Below are 23,659 nucleotides of genomic sequence, written 5' to 3'. Positions count from 1 at the left end.
TGAAATAAACCTTACACACAGAATAGTTTGGATTAAGCTTAATCCACTGTGTTTTGCCTGGATGATTCCAGGCATGGAAAGCATTGCCATGATATATAGGCTAAGGAAATCAACAGTCTGATCACCTTCCAGAAGTATCCATGAATTCCTGAAACTTCTATACAGGTTCATAAAATAAATCATTAATAAATGACTAGGAAATAATCTCCAAAGACAAAGCTTGAAGTATTAGTAAGTTTCACAGAGGAACCAAAAGATCAACTCTCACAGAAAATACACTTATTCAAACTGATGTACAAGAAAAATACGATGCAATAGTATTTTCAGTCATCAGAGGCAAATCAAACTTTACTCTAAAATTTGAGAATGTAGGTTCAATGCTTAGCTACTCATATCCAAAACAAAATTGGTTGATTCTTTCAGCACTTATCCTTTAAGCACTCATAGAGAGGAAAGACCCAGCACAGGTTTCCTTGAATCAAAAGTGAGCATTAAAAAGCAACCAGCGTGCACTGGCATTTGCAACTTGATCATCGTGTAAAAACGGACCAGAAAAATGGAACAGGAGAGAAAGCTGCCATCCTTGACGAAGGAAGGGGACAAGAGAACCATCCCTACATGCCATTTATAGGGATGCAGCACTGGGAAGCTCTGCAGAGGTCTGTAAGTGTGCTGACAGCAAAACAGCCTCTGCCCCAAGCAGTTCCCCCAGATGGGGTATGTCAGAATCCAGACAACATCAGCTTCGCTGTGTTCTCCAACAGCCTGTCGTTGTCAGACATCAGTAACTAAACAAACAGAACCCCCATCCACAGCCCCCCAAGCTGCACAACTTTCTGCCTTTAGCTTATCAGGATAGCAAAGCCAATTAAAATAAATAGACTCATGATGCTCACAGCCTTCATGCATCAAGACCATCCGTGGAATGCTTAAAAAAAAGCCCAACAAAAACACAAACCCTGCGAAAGCAGCCAGGCCTGCAGCCAAAATAGCTGAAGTTCCATTGCAGGAAATACTTCAGCCATCCTGCTCACAGCAGGCAGCTTCCTGCCCAGCATCAGCACGGCTCTGGGTGCCCGAGCTCCCCAGGGAGCCTCACAGTGACTGCAGCACAACCTGGGAGCACTAAGCCACGCTCTTGACTGGGAGAGCTTGTGCTTTATCAGCAGTGAGAGGAAAAGAAGGACAATGTTAACTACAAGTAAACCATTGCTGGCTCTCCCCACACTTTCCCTTTTCCTTCTGCAGCTTGAGATCAGGTTGCTTTACATTTACAAGGGCACGTGTGCACCTGAACTGCTGGCTGTATTGATTTTAAATAGAAAAATTTATACTGTGGAATACATTTCCAAAGCCAGAATCTTCCCCCCCCTCCTCCCCCTCCATTATTACTTCTATTCATACTTTTAAATATACATTTAACAAGGATTACATGCCAGTTAAAACAGAAGGCAGTTTGAGCATGCCCAATTCAAACATCAGTTTGCTGTCACCAGTTTGCTCTGCCCATGCAAACACCGACACATCTTTTCTCCCCTCACTTTCACATGAGATGGAACAAAGAGCTCCACTGGAACCTGCCCAACAGAAGTTACCATAAGGCACATAAAACTGCAGCGAGGATATACGGCGGGCCCTGCAGCCCCTTGGCAGCCAGATGTAAATTCAGCCTATAGTTTTGGGAAGCCAAGGAAGGAGAAGAGATTCACCTACAGCTTACAGGAATACAAGCACAGAACGCCGCATCTCAACGTGATGCACAGCAGTTTGATCTGAGACCACAAACTCTTAGGGACAAGGTCTGCTTTTAGCTAGATGCTATGCGAAGTGTGGTATGTTGTTGCACTGGATAAAGTATTCTCAAGATTGATACAACAAATCCATGCATTTTTAAGATTTCCTGTCAAGGTGCATTTTCTTTTGTATTACTCCCTAAGTCTCAGAAAGAAGCACTATCCCGATCATTTCCTTCCCTTTTAGGGAAATAAATCACAGCAACCCTCCCTTCACCTAACAGAGTCTTTGGGAACAGGCTTAAGCTCAGACTACGCATACTTATTATTTGCCATTAGCTATTAACTCATACTCAGAGTGAACCTACACTACTTTCATAGTCACCTGCATAAACATGTTTTGTTAAGCCACAAATTTATGGAAAAAAAATGAATGAATGACCATTACAGATCCATTTGGGCGACATCATTATCATTTCAGACTACAACCAAATCCCATTTTCCCTTCGCAAATTCAATTCCCATCAATAGCCCCATATATCAATGGCTGCTGCTGTTTGTGGCCTTTTTTTTTTTACATTAAAAAATTGAAAGATTACTGTCAGTGTATAATAGGCAAACTGCATTTCCAATTCCCAACACATGTGCTTCAGGGGAAAAAAAAGAAACACAAGGTAAAGGGAAGAAATGCAAATGAATGCACTGCTATCAGTTGTGTATTACCCTAGAGACATTGCCATCCTTCATATCTCTGGTTGGGTACTTCAGAGGAAAAAAAATGGTTCGATGTCATTCAAGCAAATTGTGTTATCATTTTACTGAATATTAGTTTACTTCTTAGATTCCTGCTTTCTATTTCTATTTTATTTACCCAGGGGGCAACAAAACTAAGGAGAAATGTTTCTTTCCACATAAATAGTTTTTACTTACTTTGGTGAAATTTTTCACAAGACCAAAAATGGGTAACACGAGGCAGGTTTCAGTCAAAGTGCTTTTCTTCCAAATGATGAGGGGGGAAAAAAAATAAAAGGAAAAGAAAACTCCTGTACGCATTGAAAAGGTTACCCAGCTCTTTGGTATGCCAGCCCTTGTTTTGTGTCCGCTCCACAGAGCAGCGCGGAGCAATGAAACCTGCAGGAATCAAAACTCTCAAGTTTACAGGAGAAAATTCTAGTACGTCTTTATTCCAGGCTGTGCTACCCAGAACACTGTGTAACTCACACGAAAGCTCAGCACTGGCACTGCATGGATCACTCATGCACACTAGCTGGTCTCCTGCTAAACACTCGCTGCGCTGGTGATGTGCTGCAATGCAACAGAGCAGCTCTGCAGGGAATTAGAGCAGACAGGTAATCCCTGCCAATCACTTCGAGGGTCCGTTCTCACACCAACAGGCAGATGATTCAGACGCAACTCCAATTAGTGCTAATTGTACTTCTCTCCAAGTCCCTCTGCAGCCAGAGATGACAGACTTCATACATGGTTCTTAATATAAGTGGCAACACTAATTTTGTTCACGTCAAAATCCTCTCTGGATGCAAATCTCTAAGCCTAGTGAGTAAGTTTATCAAGCTTTCTAGTAGCAGAAGGATCCTCCATTGCTAAGACTTCTCTAGAAATACTCTTCTTTTCTGCAGGTGGCAAGCCTACGTGAACGGGAAAGGTTTGCTTTATAGGTTTTATAACCTTGAATTTACAGAAACACGGCAGGAAATCTTAAAAGAGCATGGCAAAGACTTAACAAGACATAGCAGCCATGCATGGAGAGGTTCAGTGGTGCCCACTCTCACACCCCACAGGGGCAGCATCAAAAGCTGCTCAGAACAGGCTGTGCCTCAAATCTCCTTAGGGATGTTTTGGGAGCAGTTTTTGCACTGCTGCTTGCAGGTTTGGTGTGAAATTGCAAAGTCCACCCACCGAAGGTGCTCCTAAGTCCATCTGTACAAACACTGCCCCAAGCACTGACACGACCCAATTGCTTCCAATATTTCAACCCTTATCATTGTATGGAAAACAGCCATTGGTGTCTGCAGACAACGAGTTTATAAACAAGAAATGGAAGGAAAACTTGAAGTTTTAACAATTAATTAAACCAGTTCTCATTACTTCAATTTCCATCTGCAATTATAATCATTTCCCATTTAAAATATCTACCACATTTTATTCTTAATTAAAAATTACATCCCTGCAATGAAGTGCAATATGAATTAACAATTCAAATGTTATCTATGCAAATTTGCTAGTCCTTTGATTCCCCCCCCCCCCTTATGCAAAGTCATGTGTAGGTCTATTTTTATTAAGCTTAACTTCACTCAGTGCCTTCTCCTCTGAACCATACACCCAGTATTTCATTCCAAGGACAGAAGTAAGCTGTAAACAGTGCCATTTCTTTTCAAGCCTCGTACCATTCATTTAATAATCAATACATATGTGAAGAGGTATATTTTCAACATGATTTGTTAAAAAAAAGTTTTAAAATTGCACAGATTAGACATTTTACACTTCCAGTGACTTTAAGTCATTTCTTCAGGCCCCAGCAATGGAGAAATTAACAAAGCCCAATAAAAACCTGACTTCAAATCTACTTTGTCTATACGTAGATTTATTGTGACTCGATTTTGCAGCATGACTCTGTACCCTCAGCACACCCATGGACATATCTTATCCAATTTATTTTTACTTCTCTCTGCAGTGTCTTGAGATTTCATCCCAAATTTAAAATTTCTCCTTGCTTCATCGGGCAAGAGCAGTCCTGTCGCAGATTCTCTGGTTCAGCAAGCTCAACACAAAGTATTAATTCCTTCAAAGTATGCATCATCACTCACTCAACATCTCCTGCTGATTTCAAGGCAGTTTACCAACAACGCAGCACCGCGCTGGTAGCTTCCTCCTCATTCTGCTAGGTGTTTTAGCTCCCATCTTGTACTGAGTTTAAAATCCATCCAATAAGCAACTGTCATTAGAGCAGAATATTCATGATTACATACATGTTGTGCTGATGCGTGTGATCACTGCCTTGATCAAAGCTGCTTTGCTCCCGCAGCCCAGCAGGAAGCACACCTGCAGCAGAGAAGCAGCTGCACACCTGCATGCTGGGCTACCCCCAGCCAGCCCCCAACACATGGGCACTGTGACCACTGCCTGCTGCACCCTGACACTGGGAAAAATTAAGGCATCATGTAGTAAGCGTTATTCTACTGTATGACAGCAGAATGAAGCTATGCAGAATAGCAATTAGCCATATACCACCAAAGAAGCAAGCAAAGGTGTCCAGCAGCTGCACAGATAAGATCCAGGCAGAGATCATCTCCACGGAACCAGAAAGTGAATTCCTCGAGGTGCAGAGGGCGGTGCAATGGCTTCAAACTGAGTATGTATTCACAAGGCAATTAGATGTGTCAATATGAGGCACAAGAAAAATACACAATATCAGAACATGATCTACGGTTTACCAAATTACAAGGACATATCGTCAAGTCAAATTACACAAACACAATTACATAAATTACTCTCTAACCTTCAAAGGAAGAGTTCTTCCTCGTACTCTATTACTAAATCCTAGCAAGACAAAGTTTGAATTGGCGCATATATTTAACTGGCTAGTTTAAAAACCTCTTTATTCAATGATCTTTTTCTGTCATAACCTCCATATCTAATTTAAACAGCGCATTCTCTTGCTATAGGTCTAATTTTCATGTAAGTTGCTGTATCTTGTGCAAAAAGTAATATGTCAGCTCAGTGCAACAGATTATACACTCTTCTGTGCTGTAAAAAAAAAACTCCTTATCCTTCTCATTCTGTTAGAAGTAAGCACATATGAAGTGTCTCTCTCTCATCCCCTCCAATTATGCCATTTGTCTTCTCCTAACACTTCTGCACACGGAGGGGAAAAAAAAAAAAAAAAAGAAAAAATCCTTCTATCCAGTAACGTAATTGAAGGTGTTTTAAATAAATTTAACCCTGGGAGGATGTTCATTTTCACTGAGCATCTCTCTCCAGTCTCCAAAACTGGCAAACCCCTTCACCTGAGTGTGCCATTCTCTAATTGTGGCAGCACTGTGAGACAATTCATTTCAAACAGTTGATCAACCCAGGGGGAGTATGAATGCCCAAATATTTAACAAGGATGCCTTTTAAAATGAGAACTCAAACTTGCTAAGTTGGTTGTTGCATGATCAGTAGCATACCAACACTACCAACCAGAAAAATTTTGCTTTCTTCACCAAAAAGAACTGCTTTTTCAGATGCTATTTGATGATTAGATTTATCCTTTTTTTTTTTTTTTTTTTTTTCTTCTCTTTGCCACTGCACATGAGTTTATACCAGAGGCTGGCATCTCTTAGAGGAAAGCTATCTGATGAAAGGTGAATGGGGACACTACTTCTATTTGTCTTCTTTGAAGGTTACAAACGTTCCTCCAGCTCAGTATCGACACTGACTTCATGATTATGAAGTTCAAGAGTAAGACTTAGCCTGAAGAGAACAGAATGTACGTGGCCGCTAGGTCAGAAAGACATGAAAATGGAGATAGCCCTACAAAAAGGCTTCTTTTTTGGAACTGCATGGTGGCTTTGTAAACAGGTATATCTAAAAAGCATTCAGGCTATAAAAGGAAAAAACAAGCCAGACTTCTCTGATGGCACAGCATCCATTGCCATTTCACTCCCACATGCAGCTGAGCCCAGCTAAATGCAGCGCGGGAGATGATGACTTCCTTTTTCATGACAGCAACTCATCGTTGATCACCTCTGCTGGGGTGCATCACACCCCACCCCAGCATAGCAGTTCTCCAAAGCCCCATCAGTAAGCCTGCAAGCACCCAGCTGAGTCAGTCTGGAAGGGATGAAGCACAACCGCACCTCAGAGTTGCTAACCAGTGTGTACCAAAGCTCCCACGTTAACCAAACCCACAAGCCACGCTCACACTGCTGGAAGAACACAACAAGGAATCTTACGACACACTTCTGACCAAAATGCAAGGGAACAACAGGATGCCTTTGTGGTTGTCTCTTTTCCCTGCAGTCTTTTAAGTGCCACACGTAATACAGAAATACAAGGAGCCAGGAAAGACTACGTACATGAGTACATTGTGATGAACATGTCCCAAACCATTCATGTCTAATTAGCTTTAACTGCATCTTCATCAGAAATGATTCGGGTCTAAGTAAAACAAAGGAGTTCAGTTTGCCAGTCACGGGTGCAATGTCTTTGCCCTGGCCTTCATCATGAGGAAGGCAGGGTATTGGGTTCAGCCTTTCTGTAGCTGTCAGCTCCAACTCCAATAACAAAAGCGAGAGCAACTCAACCTGGCACAACATCCTGGAAGTGATGAAAATGCAGACTGTCATCTGGAGAAGTGCTGGTTACACACAAGCCAACTTTAGAGGGTATTTTTAGTGTGTATGTCCAGCTTCGTCATTTCAAAAACAGCTACGGCCTTGTCCATTGGTGACCTTCGCAGGGATACTGGAACATCAGGAGACACTGGGGTCTGCAGGGCCAACGCAGCCCACAGCTCTTAAATTCCTATATCTCTTCAGAATCAAGTTCAAACCAGGACACCAGAAAGCCCTAGAACTGAAATCCTACAACACACTGCCCCAAAATCAGCTGTTTTTTTGGCTTGCTTTTTTTTATTTGTGTTGTTGTCATTTTACCCTTCTTCAAAATTATCATCGGATTCCCTCAATTATTTTTTATTTTATGCCTTTGGTAAATCACCTGTGATCTGCTCTGTCATACCATAAAATTACCTTCTAACTGTCACTTGCAGAATTTTCATGTCGCACGGTGAAAATTCCAGGCTTCAAAAATACTTCTGGCACAGAACTGAAAACAGCTGAAATGAGGAAGGAGTGGCAAAGAAAAATATAGCTGAAGTTTGTATTAAGATACATGCTAGAATTAAATTGGTTTTCAGAACATCAGTACATGCGTAGGTTGATCTGAAAGTAACACTTCCTATTTATTTTCCTGGAAACTGCAACAGATGCAAAGAGCACAATAACACTACTTGATAAAGCAAATTCTCAGCTACAAAGTGCTCTTTTCCAACGTAGCCACCACCATTAGCTATGCATTTCTGCCAGAGATGAGCAAGAGCTCGCGCGCCACCCTCACAGAGATTTGAATGGCCATCTGGAACGTGGTTTGTCTTCCACTGTCATCACCAGTGCTGAAATGCACCACCCACTGCCTCCCTGTGCTCACATCCACCGCTTGGTCTCCACAGACTTTCAGTGGCCACTGATGACTGCCAGTGGCTGCCATTTTCTCTGCTTGGAGGAATTCAGTAACACCCCTTTGCTCCATACGTACTTCCACGTCAGACACCATTTTGTCACACCGCCCCTCTGTTGCCATCTGTCCCACGGCAACAACATGCAATAGGATATGGTTGGGAAGGTTCAGCCTCTGCTGCCATACCAGCAACATCCATCTCTAATGTCGTGGGCCGAAAGAACAAAATAGGAGGCCACCCTCGTATTGTACAAATTCTTTTGCCACAGCTTCTATTGCTTCTTCAGTATTTTTCTGAAAACACTGAGAAAATGAATAGTTGATAAAACAGAGCACAGTCAGGAAGAGGGAGCAATCTGACTGCAAAAACAATTGCAGAAATAGCTTGCTTCTTCGCTGGTTTTAGTCATTGGAAAAAAAAAAAAAAAAAAAACATCTATAGGTGTTAGTGTTTGAAAACAAGCAATCTCCAGACATTTCCCCTCAATGACACAAACTGCCCCAACTGATGAAACAACACATAAACAATAAAACATCAGTGTCTTGGAAAAAACTGCAATGAAATATCATTGTCCTTTATCAACATAACCTGTAGCAGATAGCCTTTTCTTCTCAACATTCCAGTAAATCACTCACTAATCAGATTTCATCTGATGCTGCACCATCATGTTCAAGGTAGGAGTCCACTCTGAAGGAAAGGCTTTGCAGACCAAAACCTACAGTCCTGTGGAAGTAATTACATGCAACTATACAGCCTAGCCTTTCACCATACTGGTTGAACTTTTTGTGTAATCTCAACAGGTGCTGGCAACCAGATGTCAGCATAATTGTCAGTTTCCTTCTCAGCAAAGTAGCTTCATATGTTCTTTGAAGATTGTTCTTCAAAAAAAAAAAAAAAAAAGAAAGAAAGAAAAAACCACCAAGTTACATAATTTCATTTATAAGCATGATTCAGACACATTATCAGCTCCCAATTCAAAATCAGTTCTACTCTACTACAGCATTTGCTGAATACTCCCTCTAATACACCCACTAACTACTTTAAATGGAAGAAACCTATTCAAGTATACAAATCCTGAGCTTAATTACTATTATGTCAAGTTTTAAAAGCAATAGTATTCATACACAAATATATTAGGAAGAAATTCTTCACTCTAAGGGCGATGAGGCACTGGCACAGGCTGCCCAAAGAGCTGCAGGGGTGGTTTATGCAATTTGATATGATGGGAGGCAACCCTGCTCAGGGCAGGGAGTTGGAACCAGGTTCCTTCCAGCCCAAGACCTTCTATGATTCTCCAAAGCAGTACATAGCACCTTGAATGCTAAACTGGTACCTAAGACCCGGACAGTAAACCCTGCATAAGCATAAGGGCCCAGCTACTCCAGAGAGAGATGGGGCAGAAAAAGGAGCCCCCAGTGTCAATGGGAGCATTTGTGCAGATCAGAGGTAATTGCCTACAGCAAGGACAACACAGCAGGAAAGCAATACTTGGGTTCTTGTTGGATTTTGCTTTTGCAGCAAGGAAGATGGCTCAGGATCTCCCAAGGCAAAGGCAATGAGAATAACCACAAAGAATTCTCACTGGAAGACAGCAGAGATGAATGAGCAGAGGAACACCAAAGCAGCGTTCTAAAGGTATTGTCAGTTCTAAGAAACAACCACTTCTTCAGCCTAAGCTCCTTCTGAGGAGAAACTACAAGTATTAGAAACACTCATTGTACTACCCTTACAGTCCACGTGAAACACTTCTGAAGCTTTTCTTCTGATATGCACAAAACCAAAATATTAACAGCTTCATAACCAGCATGGTACTCCTGAAGCATCCTCCTGGAAGGTAAGACAACAAGAGTGAGGAAATGCCATCAGGTGAGCAGGCCTCTCATGCAGTGCGCATGAAATGACAGCAAAGGCTTAAGCAGCAAAACAAATTCAGCCTTCTTCACTTCATTTGCAAGCATGAAAACTAGCACAAGGGTCTGCAATAATTTTTGTTCCTGCTGCTTGTATCAATCGCAGCAGAAGTCACTGAAAAGAACTGAAGGATTTAGTGAACAACTCATCACCTTCCTCCAGCAGACAGGAAGTGCTACTGTCTTGGTTCTTTTATTTTGCTCAATATCGTATGGCCCAGGTGGTCAACGAGAACAGAAATAGCGTTCTCTATTTATTTCTCAGTCAGGTCCACGAGCTTCAGTATTGTTTCCAAGGACCATAATCAAATGTAGCAGATTCCAGGACAGCCACTGTTTCAAGAATAGAAGCAAAAAGGCAAATCGAAACACGATTCTTGTCACTCATGCTCAGTGTACATAGATTAAAAACATCCAGCTTCAAAAAGAAAGCGAGCACTGCCTTATTACAGTGGGGGCTCATAGTCTCTTCAGTTCAGCAGAAAGTTGAACTGTCAGGTAAATTAAAAACCAAAGATCAGGATGGAATTATTTAGCAAGTGAACTTGTTACCAACAGAGTGCAAATGAGACAAGCCAGAGCTGTTACCCACTGACAGCACGCATCCTACAAGCCTCACATGTGCCTGGCACTGCACACAGCCTACAGCCAAAGCGTCTGCTGATGGCTCTCAAGTACAGCAGCAAAGAGGGGAATACAATCTCAGGCTACAGAAATAAAGAGTCATTGATCATGACAGCAATCAAAATAGTAAAGCGTTGAGGGCATAATCAGAACTACCATGAACATATAAGGCTGCTCAGGCCCAATGCAAAAAAAAAAAAAAAAAAAAAAAAAAAGCTTTTTTCCTAGTGTTTCATCTTGAATACTAATTGTCAGAAGAGAAAAGAGCACACTGCTTAATGACACAAAATGCTTGATGTGAGGTATTAATCACCTTTTGACAGAGACCTGTTTGTGCTGTGACATGATCTGAGTGACAAACTCCACCCTGGAATTCACTTCTAACAGGTGTCTCTAGTGTGCGGACAATTCACTTCTACCTTGCATTCCTGGACCGCTATGCACCAGGTTTGCCCCCATTTTTAAACACACCTGGCTTCTTGGCACATATGCGTAAATTCCTGTGTGATTTTAAGTGATTAGTTAAATTAAAAAGAAATCATTTGCTATTTTGAAATCATATTCAAACAGTTCACGCACATATCTCAAATTGCTTTCAAGGGTGAGGGAAACATGCTCTTCATCAGTGTCATGTAGTTATTAATTACGTTTTGTTCCTATAAAACATTGCTTTAGCAGCAACTTAAAGGAACAGACTCTCGCTTTGATTGCCAGGGTAACCAGATCTGCCTCTTCATGCCTTTTGTTTGCCCTCTCATTGATTCATTAACTTATCTCAGTGAAAGGAAGTGGAAACAAAGGAAAATGTGAGAAAACTGAATGTGAGATTAAAGTAACAGGTAGACTCAATACTCAGGAGCTTCAAAAAAGGAAGGTTAAATGAGACTAAGGTCCTCTGAAAGGTTCTGGGATTCGGGATTAAGAATTTTAAGAATGCTTAAACAATAAGTGCTCTATAAACATTGGCCCAACATCTTCACATCAAGAGGTTGAGCAAACACCAAAAGCTTCCACATAAAATCATCTTCTCCATACCAGGTGGTCTGGCCTTTCCGAGAATGCTTTTTCTTAAGGCAAACTAATTCTTCTCATCAGATAGCAACAATGGTGTCAGCAAGCCTTGCCAATGAAAGCTGAACCTCCATCAGCTGCCACTGAGGGCAACCATTACACAGCAGTGTGCTCATCTCTGCCCATTCAGGAACCCCATGCTGCAGGCTGAAGAGGACCGTTTTGTGCAGCCTGTGATCAAACTACCAGCACAGCAACACATTCTGCTTTGGACTCCTCATCACAGCATTACCTTCAGACTTTTACTCTAATTTTATGCCCTGGTTTACCATTGCTTTATCTGGGAAGTACCAACAGTGTTCAGTCTCAATTCCATGCTGAATTTGACCCAGGTTAATTGTTATTGCTGGCAATCTGCTAGCTGTGTGGTAAAAGAGCCAGCTGACAACATGACAACAGCTTCTTACATGAATTAGTGAGATGCAGACACAACCAAGCCAAGGACTGAAGGCACAAAGATCCAGACTCCAGCTTTTCCACTGGAAGCCATCCCTGCAGAGTGCTGCCCAAGCACGCCAAGGGAAGCCTGTGCTGCCCTGCCAGTGCTGCTCTCCTGGGTCATAGCTACCCATTCAGCATAGCTTCCCAAGCATATGCTTCCTCTCCAGCTGGTTTTAAATTACTTCTAACTGCCAAATATTCTTTACTGCATTTACTTCCCAGCGATGATTTAAAATAAATGTTTATTTTTAAATCATATTTGACATTTTATTAGGTACACTGGAAAATAAACGCATTCCTACATATGCAAAAATTAGGAATTAATGAGGTCTGGCAATTATCTTGATGGAATGAACCGAGTGACTTAGTTGCACATACAGAGTTTTACTAGAAAAAAAGCCTGCTCCAGTAGTTTAAAAACAAATGAAATTGCTTCTTATTGATTTTAATTTAGGTTGAAACACTAGCTGTCTCTCCAACAAAGCCAGAAATGGAAACAACTATAAATGAGTACAAGACGCGATAAGATCGACAGATTCTCAGGCAATCTAGCATAGAGATGACCTCCAGCTTAGATGGTAGTTAAAATATGACAGCATATGTATGGATCGATAAATAAGTTTGCATTTGTCTCAGCACCAAATGCTGTAGAGATGCATGTCTTTTTCTCTTTGTTACTCTAAAACGTTGTCCAATTAAGCTCCACTGGTTTTTCTTACAGATCGTCTAGATTCTAATTTACAAATAAAATCAAGAGAAGCAATTAAATGTTAAGTACTATCAGCATGTTTCCCCAAGTGATGCACATGTGCAACAGAACAGAAGTAGTCCAATCTTGATACAGAAGGCCAGGTTACAAATTGAAATACATTTGTATTATCATTACTTGCAGGCTTCACGCTCTAGCAAGTAAGAATGCTGGGCACCACGCTCCCCTCCTGTGCACAGCAGAGGCTGACCAGGAGCTCACACAGCCTGCAGCAGATGCATGTAAATGTTATTTCTGCAAGCATGGATTCAATAGGAGCAGCCCAGGGCTCATGGTGAAGGAGCAACCAGGTGCTAAAGGGTGCACAGAAAGAATATGTACAGCACTGATTGATGCTGGAAGGGGCTCCTGATGATGGCCATCTAGTCCATCACTTCTAATGTCAGTGAAAGCCCTGCTGGCAAGCTGCCCCACAACTCCTCCAGCTCCCAAGGCTGCACACAAGGCCAGGGCCTGGCCCATCCTACTCTCCCCCCGAAGCAGGGAGGACATATCGGCTACAATCAACAACAATCAAGTTTATGAACCTTTCATCATCCCAGAACTTGATCCAATATTAGCTGATAACAATGGATCAGATCTTATCAGCAGATTTTGCTGAAGGCCCAAAGGTTGGAACATCGGACTCCCCGACTTACATCAGTCACAGATATCTCTCCCTTCACAGATGGGATCATATTAACAGGAGGAAAAGCGATCTACCCGCCCCATCTGGCGCACTGTGCAGCTTCCCCAAGACAATCATGGGGAAAAGCTGAAAGCATCCAAGGAAGGACAGCTTAATGGAAAGAGGGTCACAGCAATAGGGCACATCTCCTAACCCTCACAATCAGCTCAATACCTGCCTCCCCCCAACATCCACCAGAAGAAAATGAGGATATTAGAAGAAATGCTATTTCTACCAAAAACAGCAGGATGATTAACAATAAGGGGCGAGAGAATAGATGGGGAAAAACATATTCTTAAGCAATCCATCACCTCCTTGAGGTTACACCCAAATGGCCAACTGTTCCTTGAGTTCCAGCTGAGGCTCAGTGGTATCTGCATCATTATGAGATGGACCAACATCTCCTCCCTTACAAACTGCTTAGGGGGGAGGGGAAAAAAAAACACAACCGAGCAAAAGAGAAATTTAAGACATTAAGATCACAGAGTACTACTGTTAGAGTGGCCTGCGTTTGTAATGGTAAACTTGCCTTTCTAGCTTTAATGAAGTCACTTTAAAAAAAAAATACAGAGATCTATTCAGAGTTTATTAAAATGAAGCTAAGAACAGCAAGAATTAGTGATCCGGGCCACATCCGGTGAACAGCAGACTATTTTGTTCAGCACTGGCTCTGATAACCATCTAGAAGTCATGCTAGGCAAACAATCAACGTGAGCCTTCTTGCTGTGGCAGAAAAATAGGCCGCTAGAAATCCTTGGACAAATAGAAAGGGCAGCAGCATTGTGCATACAAGATACGAGTAAGAGCCATGCTTAGCTCTGGTGTACACCCTTCTAAAAATAAGTTGTATAAAAACCTGAAGTAAAAAAAAAAGTCTGTAAAAATTATTCAAAGGCTGGATAAAATCTGATAGCAAGAGGCTTGTGCAGCTCAGGTCACTGAGTTAATCAGAAGGACACTGCGATATGGATTGATTGCAGTGTGTAAGTACTTTCATGGGAAGAAAATACCGGAGGGCTCTTTCAACTGGTAGAGAAAAATAGAAAAGATACAGAACAGCTATTAACGCAGCTCTGTGCGTGCAGGTTGAGCTTTGCACCTAACATCCACTCAGTTACTGCAGAATGATAATCACAACATATTTGCAATAACCACTTGTTTGGTTTATTCATTTTTGGTGGCTGTTTTATTCAATGGAAAGAAGTTGGGTCAGGCTTCAAAACAGGCATAAAGCAAATAATCTCTATTACGGAAAGGCATCTGTTGACAGCAGATCTCACACCTTCCTTTGCAACAACCACAGCTTTGGTCAAAGAACAGAGCACAGCCCACCACAATGACTCCAAAGGCTGCTGTGCGTGACGAGCATCCCTCTAGAAAGGCAGGATTTTAACAGAAGGACATCTCAGCTTTTCACCCAAAGAATCACACAGACGTGGTTCTACTTTTCATCACACAGCAAAAGAAAGACTCCCCACGAAGTACAGAGACTGTACCAAAACCACGCACCTTTGACAAAGGCAGCCCATGGAAATATTGTAAAGAACACACACAGCCATTTTTCAGAACAATCACAGGAGGGCTTTGGCACAAATCTTCACTTGACAAAAACTGCCACAGAAACAGTAGCATCAACGGTGCTATGACAATTTGCAAAAGCTGAGGAGCTACCATTATGTTAAGATAAAACACTGTAAGCTTGCAACATTTTGCGCCCCAGGTTTACAAAGATAACAATGAATTAATTCACAGTAAACAAAAGAGAAGCATTTTACAATGCATAAACAAATTCTGTAAGAAACCATTTAAAAAGTCACAGCTTCCAAGAGTACTGTCATCGAGCCTGTGTTTTTAACACTTACTTAATAGCTAAAACTGCACAAAGGTGTTGCACTGGAACACAAACAGATCTACAGAAGCCATATAATCTGATGCAAAACCCTGGGGCAAAAGAAGAAAAGGAAAATAAACAACTAATTTTAGAACCTGAATACTCCATTAGCAATTCTCACCAATTAAAAGATGATGCAACTGCTGTCAACAGGCAAATTTTAGTTGTATGTTGTATTTAAACCTGTGTTTAAAATACAAAACACACAGGCTCCAGCACTGTAATAATAAGCTAGTTACTTGTAGCACTGAGACCAACAAGCAGAAAAGTTCCACCCTACCTCTCATTCCATCTACAAATGGATGCAATGTTTCAGAGACAGTTATGCCACACAGACCTCATTTCCACTTTGACTGGAGCACAACCTTACTCAATCTCCAGGAAGCTGCAAGAACAGTAGGAATATAAATACCAATGAAAGTCAATAGAAAAAATAATGGTTGAACTCATATGTGATAGTAACATACATCTGTACTTAATTATTTGAAAGCTACTGCCCATCTTTGCTGTCTGGACTCGAAGTTTCCCACTGGAGTGAGGGAGATAGAAAATATATCCGGCCACAGAGAATGAAGATGCAATAGGCTGAGGGGAGGGAGCAGTCTCACACTGGGGTTCAGAAAGCTGAGGCTGATTTGGACATCCGTCTGCTGAAAACAAACAAACAACACACTAAACTCGCTCTAAGATGATGTGCAATTTAGATATTTTAAAATAGATTCAATAGGAGAGCATCTTCTAAGCATACCAAACATGACTCAAAGAGCAGTGGTCCTTGGTGCTGCAGGGGTTTCTGCACAGACATCTTTCTGTTTTGGAAATCAAACAAGGCCTGAAGAAAGCAAGTATCAGGACAGAAGAGTTTCTGTGCACTTCTTCAGTAGAAAAACAGCTTATTGAGCGTGCAGGGTACAATTGATTTTGCCTTCCTATCTTGCTTGCTTACTCACTTCTGCTTGCAGCAAAGGCCTCTTCCACCCTGGGACAGCCAACCCTGCTTTCCTACCAGCCTGACAGAAACCGGCCGCTGAACTCCAGGTCTAAGACAGCAGGCTGCTAAAAAACAATCCAAATGGTAGATGACTTTTGTAGGAGCAAACAGCCAAGGCAGCGCTGTGACTATAGCAGGTATTAGCTTATTTTAGGTTATTTTCAGTGTCGCTCCCAAGCCTCCTGCAAGGACAAAGGATGGAAGAAGTGAAGGAGGGAAAACTGAACAACTGCCTGCTCTGCTTGCGATGGGTTATCAGATAGCTGCCCCTTAGCATCAGCAGAATAACCAGCTCCAACAGAAGAACTGTAACGGACACATTTTATTCCTAAAAAGAGAACAAAACAGCTGCCACAGGACCAAGTAACATCCCATGTTCCGCTTCAAAATACCAGCGCAGCTCTTCAGAGCTCAAGGTCTCATTCATTACCTATCTGCAAGCTGAGAAAAGGATTTTTCAAAGCAGCTTTCCCCAGCTAAGCGTCCAAGTCTCAAAACACCTAGATTTTCTTTAGAAAGGCCTCCATGCTATGAATGCAAAGTCCCTCGAAGCAGACACTGGCAAGGATAAACATATTCAGGCATCACTGCAGCATTTATGCATAGAAAAACTGCAACACCCACGTCAATTGAGATTTTGTGTGTCAGTTCTGCTGGCAGGTGCACGATGCGGTCAAGTTTCAGGTTCTAGAAAATGGTTCATCATTATTCAAATGACTTGATAATTAAGAACACTAGTACTTCAACTCCCAAGCAAGCTTAGAGATGCATAATAAAACCACATTAAAAACAACAAGGCCATGTACCAGCTGATTTTACTTCAACCATAGCTCTCTCAAAGACTAATTCAAATTGCCCAAAGGTGAGCCCATTCAGCGTAATAAAGACATATCTTACAGTGATTGCATCAATGTCTTTTTTTTTCCTGCCATGTTCTCCCTCCTCCCTCAATCAGATGTGGAGATGATTCTCTTCCACTGCTTCCCAAGAGTACTGCAAAGAACCAGAGAAAAGGAAAACCAAAACAGCAATACCCACGGAAATATCTCAGTACCTTCACTGTTTTGCTCACATTCTTTGCCCCCATTCATCTGTTCATCTTCTAGGTGGGAAGTGTCTCTGCTTAGGCTACCAACATGTTACAGCTCAAGGCAAAACAAACAAAAAACAAAACCAAACAGGAATCCACCTCAGAAGCTGTTCATAAACAGGGAGTGTACACAGAAAGGCAAGTACTTCAAGGCACAGCCAGTGCAGCCCCGATTACCCAAAGATATACCTGTCCTCACTGCAGTGGGGTTAGGCTGCTCTGTGTGTGAGCAGTGCTGGGAGGGAAGGACAGAAGGAAGGAAGGAGCCATACTGACTTACCATGGGTCAGGTACAGCAGGAGTCTAGTAGGCTACATGGATTACAAGCCCCAGCATTACCACGAGCTACCAAGTAATGAGAAAGGTAAATGATGGGACAACTGGGAAGAGAGGAGATTCAGGTTGGATGTTAGATAGAAATGCTGTACTCGGGGCGGTGAGGCAGTGGCACAGCTGCCCAGAGCTGTGGGTGCCCATCCCTGGAGGTGCTCAAGGCCATGGATGGGGCCCTGGGCAGCCTGAGCTGGTGGGGGCAGCCAGCCCACGGCACGGGGTTGGAGCTGGGTGGGCTTTGAGGTCCCCTCCAATCTAAGCCATTCTATCATAGTTATGAAAGCACGTGCCCACTGCCATCCTCTTTCTCTGCTCTGCTTTCAAACACCCCAAATCTCCACCAAGCCAACACCAAGCCAAGGCCGATTCCCCATGGCAGTCCATGGAGTCACATCCCTGCCAGCCCAGAGCAATACAACTTCGGCCTACAGCTTTCACTTAGAAGAAACATCAACAGGAGGTTATGAGGTGAAGAAGGGAAACATCTGTAAAGGTACACGGGTAGCTAAAGCAGTCCTCAGAAGAGATATGTAAAAGCACAAACTAACCTACACAGGGCACACCTACACCCTCGGATGCCTAAATACCTTTCAAGAATTTTTGTTTTCAGGTGAGATTCCACTTCCAAAAATACTTAAAGTTTGATTCTAGCCAACAGTATAAGTAACACAGCACATAAATGTAAATAATTACAGTTTGGTCAATGCACAGCAGCAACTCTGATCTTTAAAAATGGAAGGACAGCAACTTGGGCAAACAGAAGTAAGTATCATTTTTTCCATAATTTCACAGATTAATGTGATAAATTAGCTAAAGAACAGTGCTATTACGGTACCCTTAGGCTTTAGATCACATCATGCCACATGTTCATTTGGCTGCTAAAGAGCAGCAACCAAATGATTAGCATTTTTTCCAAGGATAGTAGAGATTAATAGTCTGAAGTAATTTCTTTAACTTAACCATGAAACCCAAACACTGAATTTAGAGCCAACTTTAATAACACTATTTCAGAAAACCCCAAGTTAGTCCTCAAGTGCTGATCAAGAGGTGAGCAGGGTCCTCACTGTTACAGGAGTGTATCCACTGTAATTGGATACAAAGCCCAACCAAACTCGAGCATCTTGATAACAGCACAGCTTTAACTAAGGGCACACATATAACTAAAGACACCACTTCCCTCACTAAAGAAACAGAAGCTGTGAGCAAAGCCACCACCCTACTGAAATCAATAGGTGTTTTTCAGTGATTTCTATGGTCCCCAAATCTCCCTGTGCTTCTAGTTCTAGGTTTAGAGGGCAAGCAAAGACCTTAACACTGTTGTTTTTTTTTTTTGAGCTGCACTAAAGCACTTTATTTCCCAACACTCAGCTGTTCCAGCTCTCAGGAAGAGGAGCAGAGGTGGCAGGGTAACCCTTTACAGAGTTAAGCAGGCCCCATCTGCTCAGCAGAGATTCCCAGTGCAATATAAGAGGGACAGTGAGCAACAAGATAGCATCTCTGCACTACACCCACAGTAAGAGCCTCACTGCTCTGATCAGAACACTTTTTTTTTTTTTTTTTAATTTCAAAATCCTTCTTCCCCATTTCCTAGTGAAAAAGGAGAAGAACTAGGACATGAGAAAACAGCCAGAGATGCCCATGAAGACAGGCGTGAGCTTCCCTCCCTCTCCCAAGCACAGTAGCATCCCCAACCTGAACACACACAAACCAGAATCTCTTCAACACCCAGATGTGACTAAATTCCAGTTACCCCTAACTTGCATTCATTTGCTTTTTAGAAGTGCCTCCCCTCCACGAGGCCTCTTGTTCCCTTCCCTAACTTCGTGGTCCTTTCACTGCTCTCTGGCTGCCGGTGTAGGCAGCTCTTCTGAGCGCCTGAGGACCCCGGAAAGCCACATCCTGGCTGTGTTAACCACAACTCAGCTCCTGCAAACTGCATGGACAGCCAAGCTCTCCCTGAGCTGCCCCCAGAAGCGTGCCAGCCGGCTCGGCTCACACAGCCTGGGAAGGCTCATTCAACATTCTTTATCTGCAAGGACTCCATTAGCGGCTTCCCGGAATGCAAAGTGTATTTTAAGAAGGCACTGAAAATAAGGGATAATTAAAATGTAAGAAGTGTCATCTTCATAAAAGCCACAGGACTAAATAAAGTCTTGGAGGGCCCTCTCCTGTACGTTCCGTATTTCTCTACGTGCACAACACACCTTCCTCTGCAAAACCTGAGCAAACAAAGGCAGTCCTCTCAGCACCTTGACAGAACAGCTAAAGTAGCGTTTGATTAGTTCATAAGAAAAGCTCCGAGGCTATTTTTTCCTCCAGGCAGAAAATAGTTACAGCAGGATTACCTCTCGACTCAGGAATATGAAGGCTCAAAAATCCAAAACCCATTTACAACAAGCATCAGGAGAGCGACAATTTCATTCATTAAGACAGAGCTAATCTAGGTTTGTGCATCTTGTCAAAGGAAACACCAACAATTATCACCCAGAGATGACAGGACTGTCACAGCAACAGCCACAGACGCACAAAGGTGCACTTTTTCCTTTACAAGAAAGTATTTATCTCTCAGCAGAGCATTGAGGAACTACATAGAAGGGTATCACAGCAAGATTACTATTTACATCTTACTGATTCTTGGTGCCGTGAATTTAAATTAATGAGCAAACAGACCCCATGGAAACAACCTCTTCTACCTTGTCTTGGTTTGATTTATTAAGCAATGCAATTACCAGTGACAAGCCCACAGAGAAATGCACTGAACTTAACACTTCAGGAACAGCAAAACCTTACCTATCTGTGTGTGCAAGGATGCCTCCTTCCTCTGAGTGCAACCAAAGGGACAGCAATACATGCACCTACCTACACAGTGAGTATTGACTGCAATTCTAATGAAAGAATACTGCAAAGGCTTGTTTGGAGAGTGGTTCGTTTATTTTTCTGAAGAAAAATTACCCTTTGTGCTTCTTCACAAAGTGAATTATAAAGGAGAAAAACAGTGACTTCTTATATTTAAAGAGAGCTGGATATGAAGAAGAGGGGGGAAAAGGTGCTTGTTGCTCAGCACACAAAATAGCAACACCTCAGCTCCTCAGGAAGCTGAGAGGAACTGAAACACTCGCAGGAGACACAAAATGGTTAATAACGGCTGGGATTCCCCGCCAACACAAATTCCAATGATTTGCCATTGGATGTTGTCAGCACCAATGTCCTGTTCCAGTCCACTGAGATCCTCCCTGCAGCTTCCCTGCCTCAGGCATCTCTCATGTATGATCAGAGTCCAGAGCGCACCCCCCCCCCCCCCCCCCCACACACACACAGGCACCCCAGGAATTGCTGCTTCTCAGGAGAAGGCATGAAAGAGCAGCGAAGTCACTGTAGTCTGACACGATTTTCTCTGGACGAAGAATAAATGCAGTCTGCACAACAGCCTGCTTCCCAAGCAAACCCTCAGCGATGGACGGCCCTGAGACAGCCCCAAGTACTGCACAGCTGTTTTACAGCTCTGGCATTGAAGAGCTCACCTACACACAGCGAACAGCCACAGACCTGCTCCCCCCCGATAATCAAACCGCAATGCAAATATTAGCAGGCTCAAACACCACTGATCAAAATCTGCAAGTCTCACAGTATTGTCACATTAAGCCTACATCGCAGCTTGTTTTCCTCAAGCGTGCCTAGAGCCTGCCTTCTAGATGTAATTACTGTGCAATATATATCAGAACCAGAGAGAAAGGCTTCACTCTGAGGGCTGGAATTGAGAAGAAATCAATACAAAGGAGATAAATGTTTCTTCAAGAGCTGCAGAGGTATTAACCCTCTCTCCAGCTTATTTTCTTCTCGCTTCCAATCATTTTACCATCCGAGAAGCTGCTGGAAAGACCGGGATGTGGCAGCTCTACCTGCTCAGCTCCGCACTTGAGGTTAGAAAAAGAAATAAAAATGAAGTGTATTAAAAAAAAAAAAAAAGTGGAAGTTGCTGCGACGCTTTGAGAACTGCAGGCTCGCTCCCGCCGGCACACGCGGAGCAGCCCACAGGAGGAGCCGCGGGGCCACGACCCACGGATGGTCCCGCACCGAACACACGGCGGGGAGCGCAGCCCACCGTGACCCCCACGGGAGGGTGGCGAAGCCGGGAAGAGAATAAAGAAACCACGTGGGGGAGAGAGGCTCGGGGTGGGGTTAAGGCGTTTTCAGGACGACCCTGAGGATTGGGGGCAGCCCGGCGTACGGTTTTGCGCTCAGCGGCGCGCGAGCGGGCGGCACGGAGCCGAGGGGGCCCGGCGGCTCGGCCCGAAGCAGCGCGGCCCCGCGGGGGCAGCGGCGGCGATAGAGCGCCCCTGGTGGGGAGCGGCCGCACCACGGCCCGAGCCGCGAGCTCCCCCGGGCCGGGGGCGCTGCCGGGGCCGCGGGTCCCGAAGCGGGGCGCGGAGAGGGAGCGGCGCTCGGGCGGGCGCGGAGCATTTCGGCGGAAGGTGCGGGGGAACAGCGACGCGCCGCCGAGAGCGCGAGGCGGGAAGGGGCGGGAAGGCGCTGAGCTCCGCAGCCTGCGGCCCGCATCGTCGCTTCCCGCGGGGCGCGCGGTGTCAGCCCCGGCGCTGAGCGGGAGCGCAGCTCCGCAACCCCGCCAAGGTCAGCGCGCGGCGCGAGCGGGGCAGCTCCGCGAACACGAGTGGGGCGGCAAGGCTGAGCACCGCGCGGAGCGAACTTTGCGGAGGGGGAGAGAAGGAATCGGGGCGCCGGTCCCGCGGCTCGACGGGAGCCCTCGGGCAGCCCTCCGAGAGCGGGGAATCGCCCGGAGACCCCCCTCGGGCCGCCCCACGGCGCGGCGACCGCGCTGCAGCGGAGAGGGGGGGACGCGGCGGCGGGGAGCTCAGCCCCGGCGCTCGCGGGAGCGCTGCCCGCAGCACGGGGAACGCGGCCTCGGGGCTCCCGCCGGCACCAAGGGGTCGCGGGCACCGGGATTCCCCCCGCACCGCCGGGCGCTCTCACTCACCGGGGAAGCACACCACATCATGGAGCACGGAGCTGGTGATTTTCAAGAAAAAGATCCACCAACACGGTTGCAGTAGCCTCCGCATGTCCAAAGCCGCACATCGAAAGAGGGGAGAGGGGCTAAAACAATTAACGTACAGGGAAATTAAAAAAAAAAAAAAAATTAAAGGGAAAAAAAAAAAAAGGAAAAAAGGTAGGGGGGAAGAACAAAAAAAAAAAAAAAAAACTTGTTGAAAATAAGTTTCGACCCGCGCCCCGCGATCCTGCGGGAGAAAGCGGGGGGCTGCTGCTCGCCTCTTCAGCGCGGAGAGAAGCCCACGGCCGCGGGGCAGGCGGGCGGCGGCGCGCCGGAGGGCGCGGGGACCCCGCGCGGCGCAGCGCGGGGCGGGCGGCTCGGGGCGCTCAGGCGGGCGGCATGCCGCGGAGCGGGAGCTCACAGCCGCCTCCGCGCACGGGCGGGCGGGCGGCGGTCAGCCGGGGCCCCGGCGCGCTCCATCCTGCCGTACAGGAAGTGGCGGGCGAGCCCGGATCCTGGCGGAGACTTTAAAGCGGGGCGAGCGAAAGGGAGAGGGAGCGCGGCGCGGCGGTGAGGAGAGGCGAGGAGAGGAGAGGCGGCGGCGGCGGCGCGCCGGGCGCCCCGGAGGCGCGCCCCCGCCGCCCTTAAAGCGGCCGCGGTGGTGTTGCGGGTACGCGCTTGGCCGCGGGGCCCCGCTCGTGTGCGCGCCCCGCGGAGTGCGAGTGCTGGGGCTGCGCGGAAGGGAGCGGAGGCGGTTTGCCGTTTGCGCTCTTACCCCAGCGGCGTCTGTTTGGAGTTACTCGTGCCATTACGCCGCTCTCCGTGCTCGCTGCAGGAGGCGGGGGTTCGGGATGGGTGTCCCCCCGGCACCCCTTCCTCCCTCCCCCCCC

General features: G+C 45.0%; 1 protein-coding gene across 1 annotated transcript in view; it reads right to left on the bottom strand.

Moving 5' to 3' along the window:
* The window catches only part of PTPRG (protein tyrosine phosphatase receptor type G), a 380,711-nt gene extending 357,313 nt beyond the window's left edge, over positions 1 to 23,398 (bottom strand). Inside the window, exon 1 of the mRNA XM_085235527.1 lies at positions 22,755 to 23,398. Within this exon, the coding sequence (XP_085091653.1) occupies positions 22,755 to 22,839 (85 nt within the window). The 5' untranslated portion in view covers positions 22,840 to 23,398. The remainder of the gene's footprint in view (positions 1 to 22,754) is intronic.
* Positions 23,399 to 23,659: the final 261 nt, after the last annotated feature.

Source organism: Meleagris gallopavo, chromosome 14 (assembly GCF_905368555.1).
Source record: "Meleagris gallopavo chromosome 14, MGAL_WU_HG_1.1, whole genome shotgun sequence".
NCBI lineage: Eukaryota > Metazoa > Chordata > Aves > Galliformes > Phasianidae > Meleagris > Meleagris gallopavo.
The sequence above is the reverse complement of the archived record's forward strand: the minus strand, read 5'-3'. Positions and strand labels throughout refer to the sequence as shown.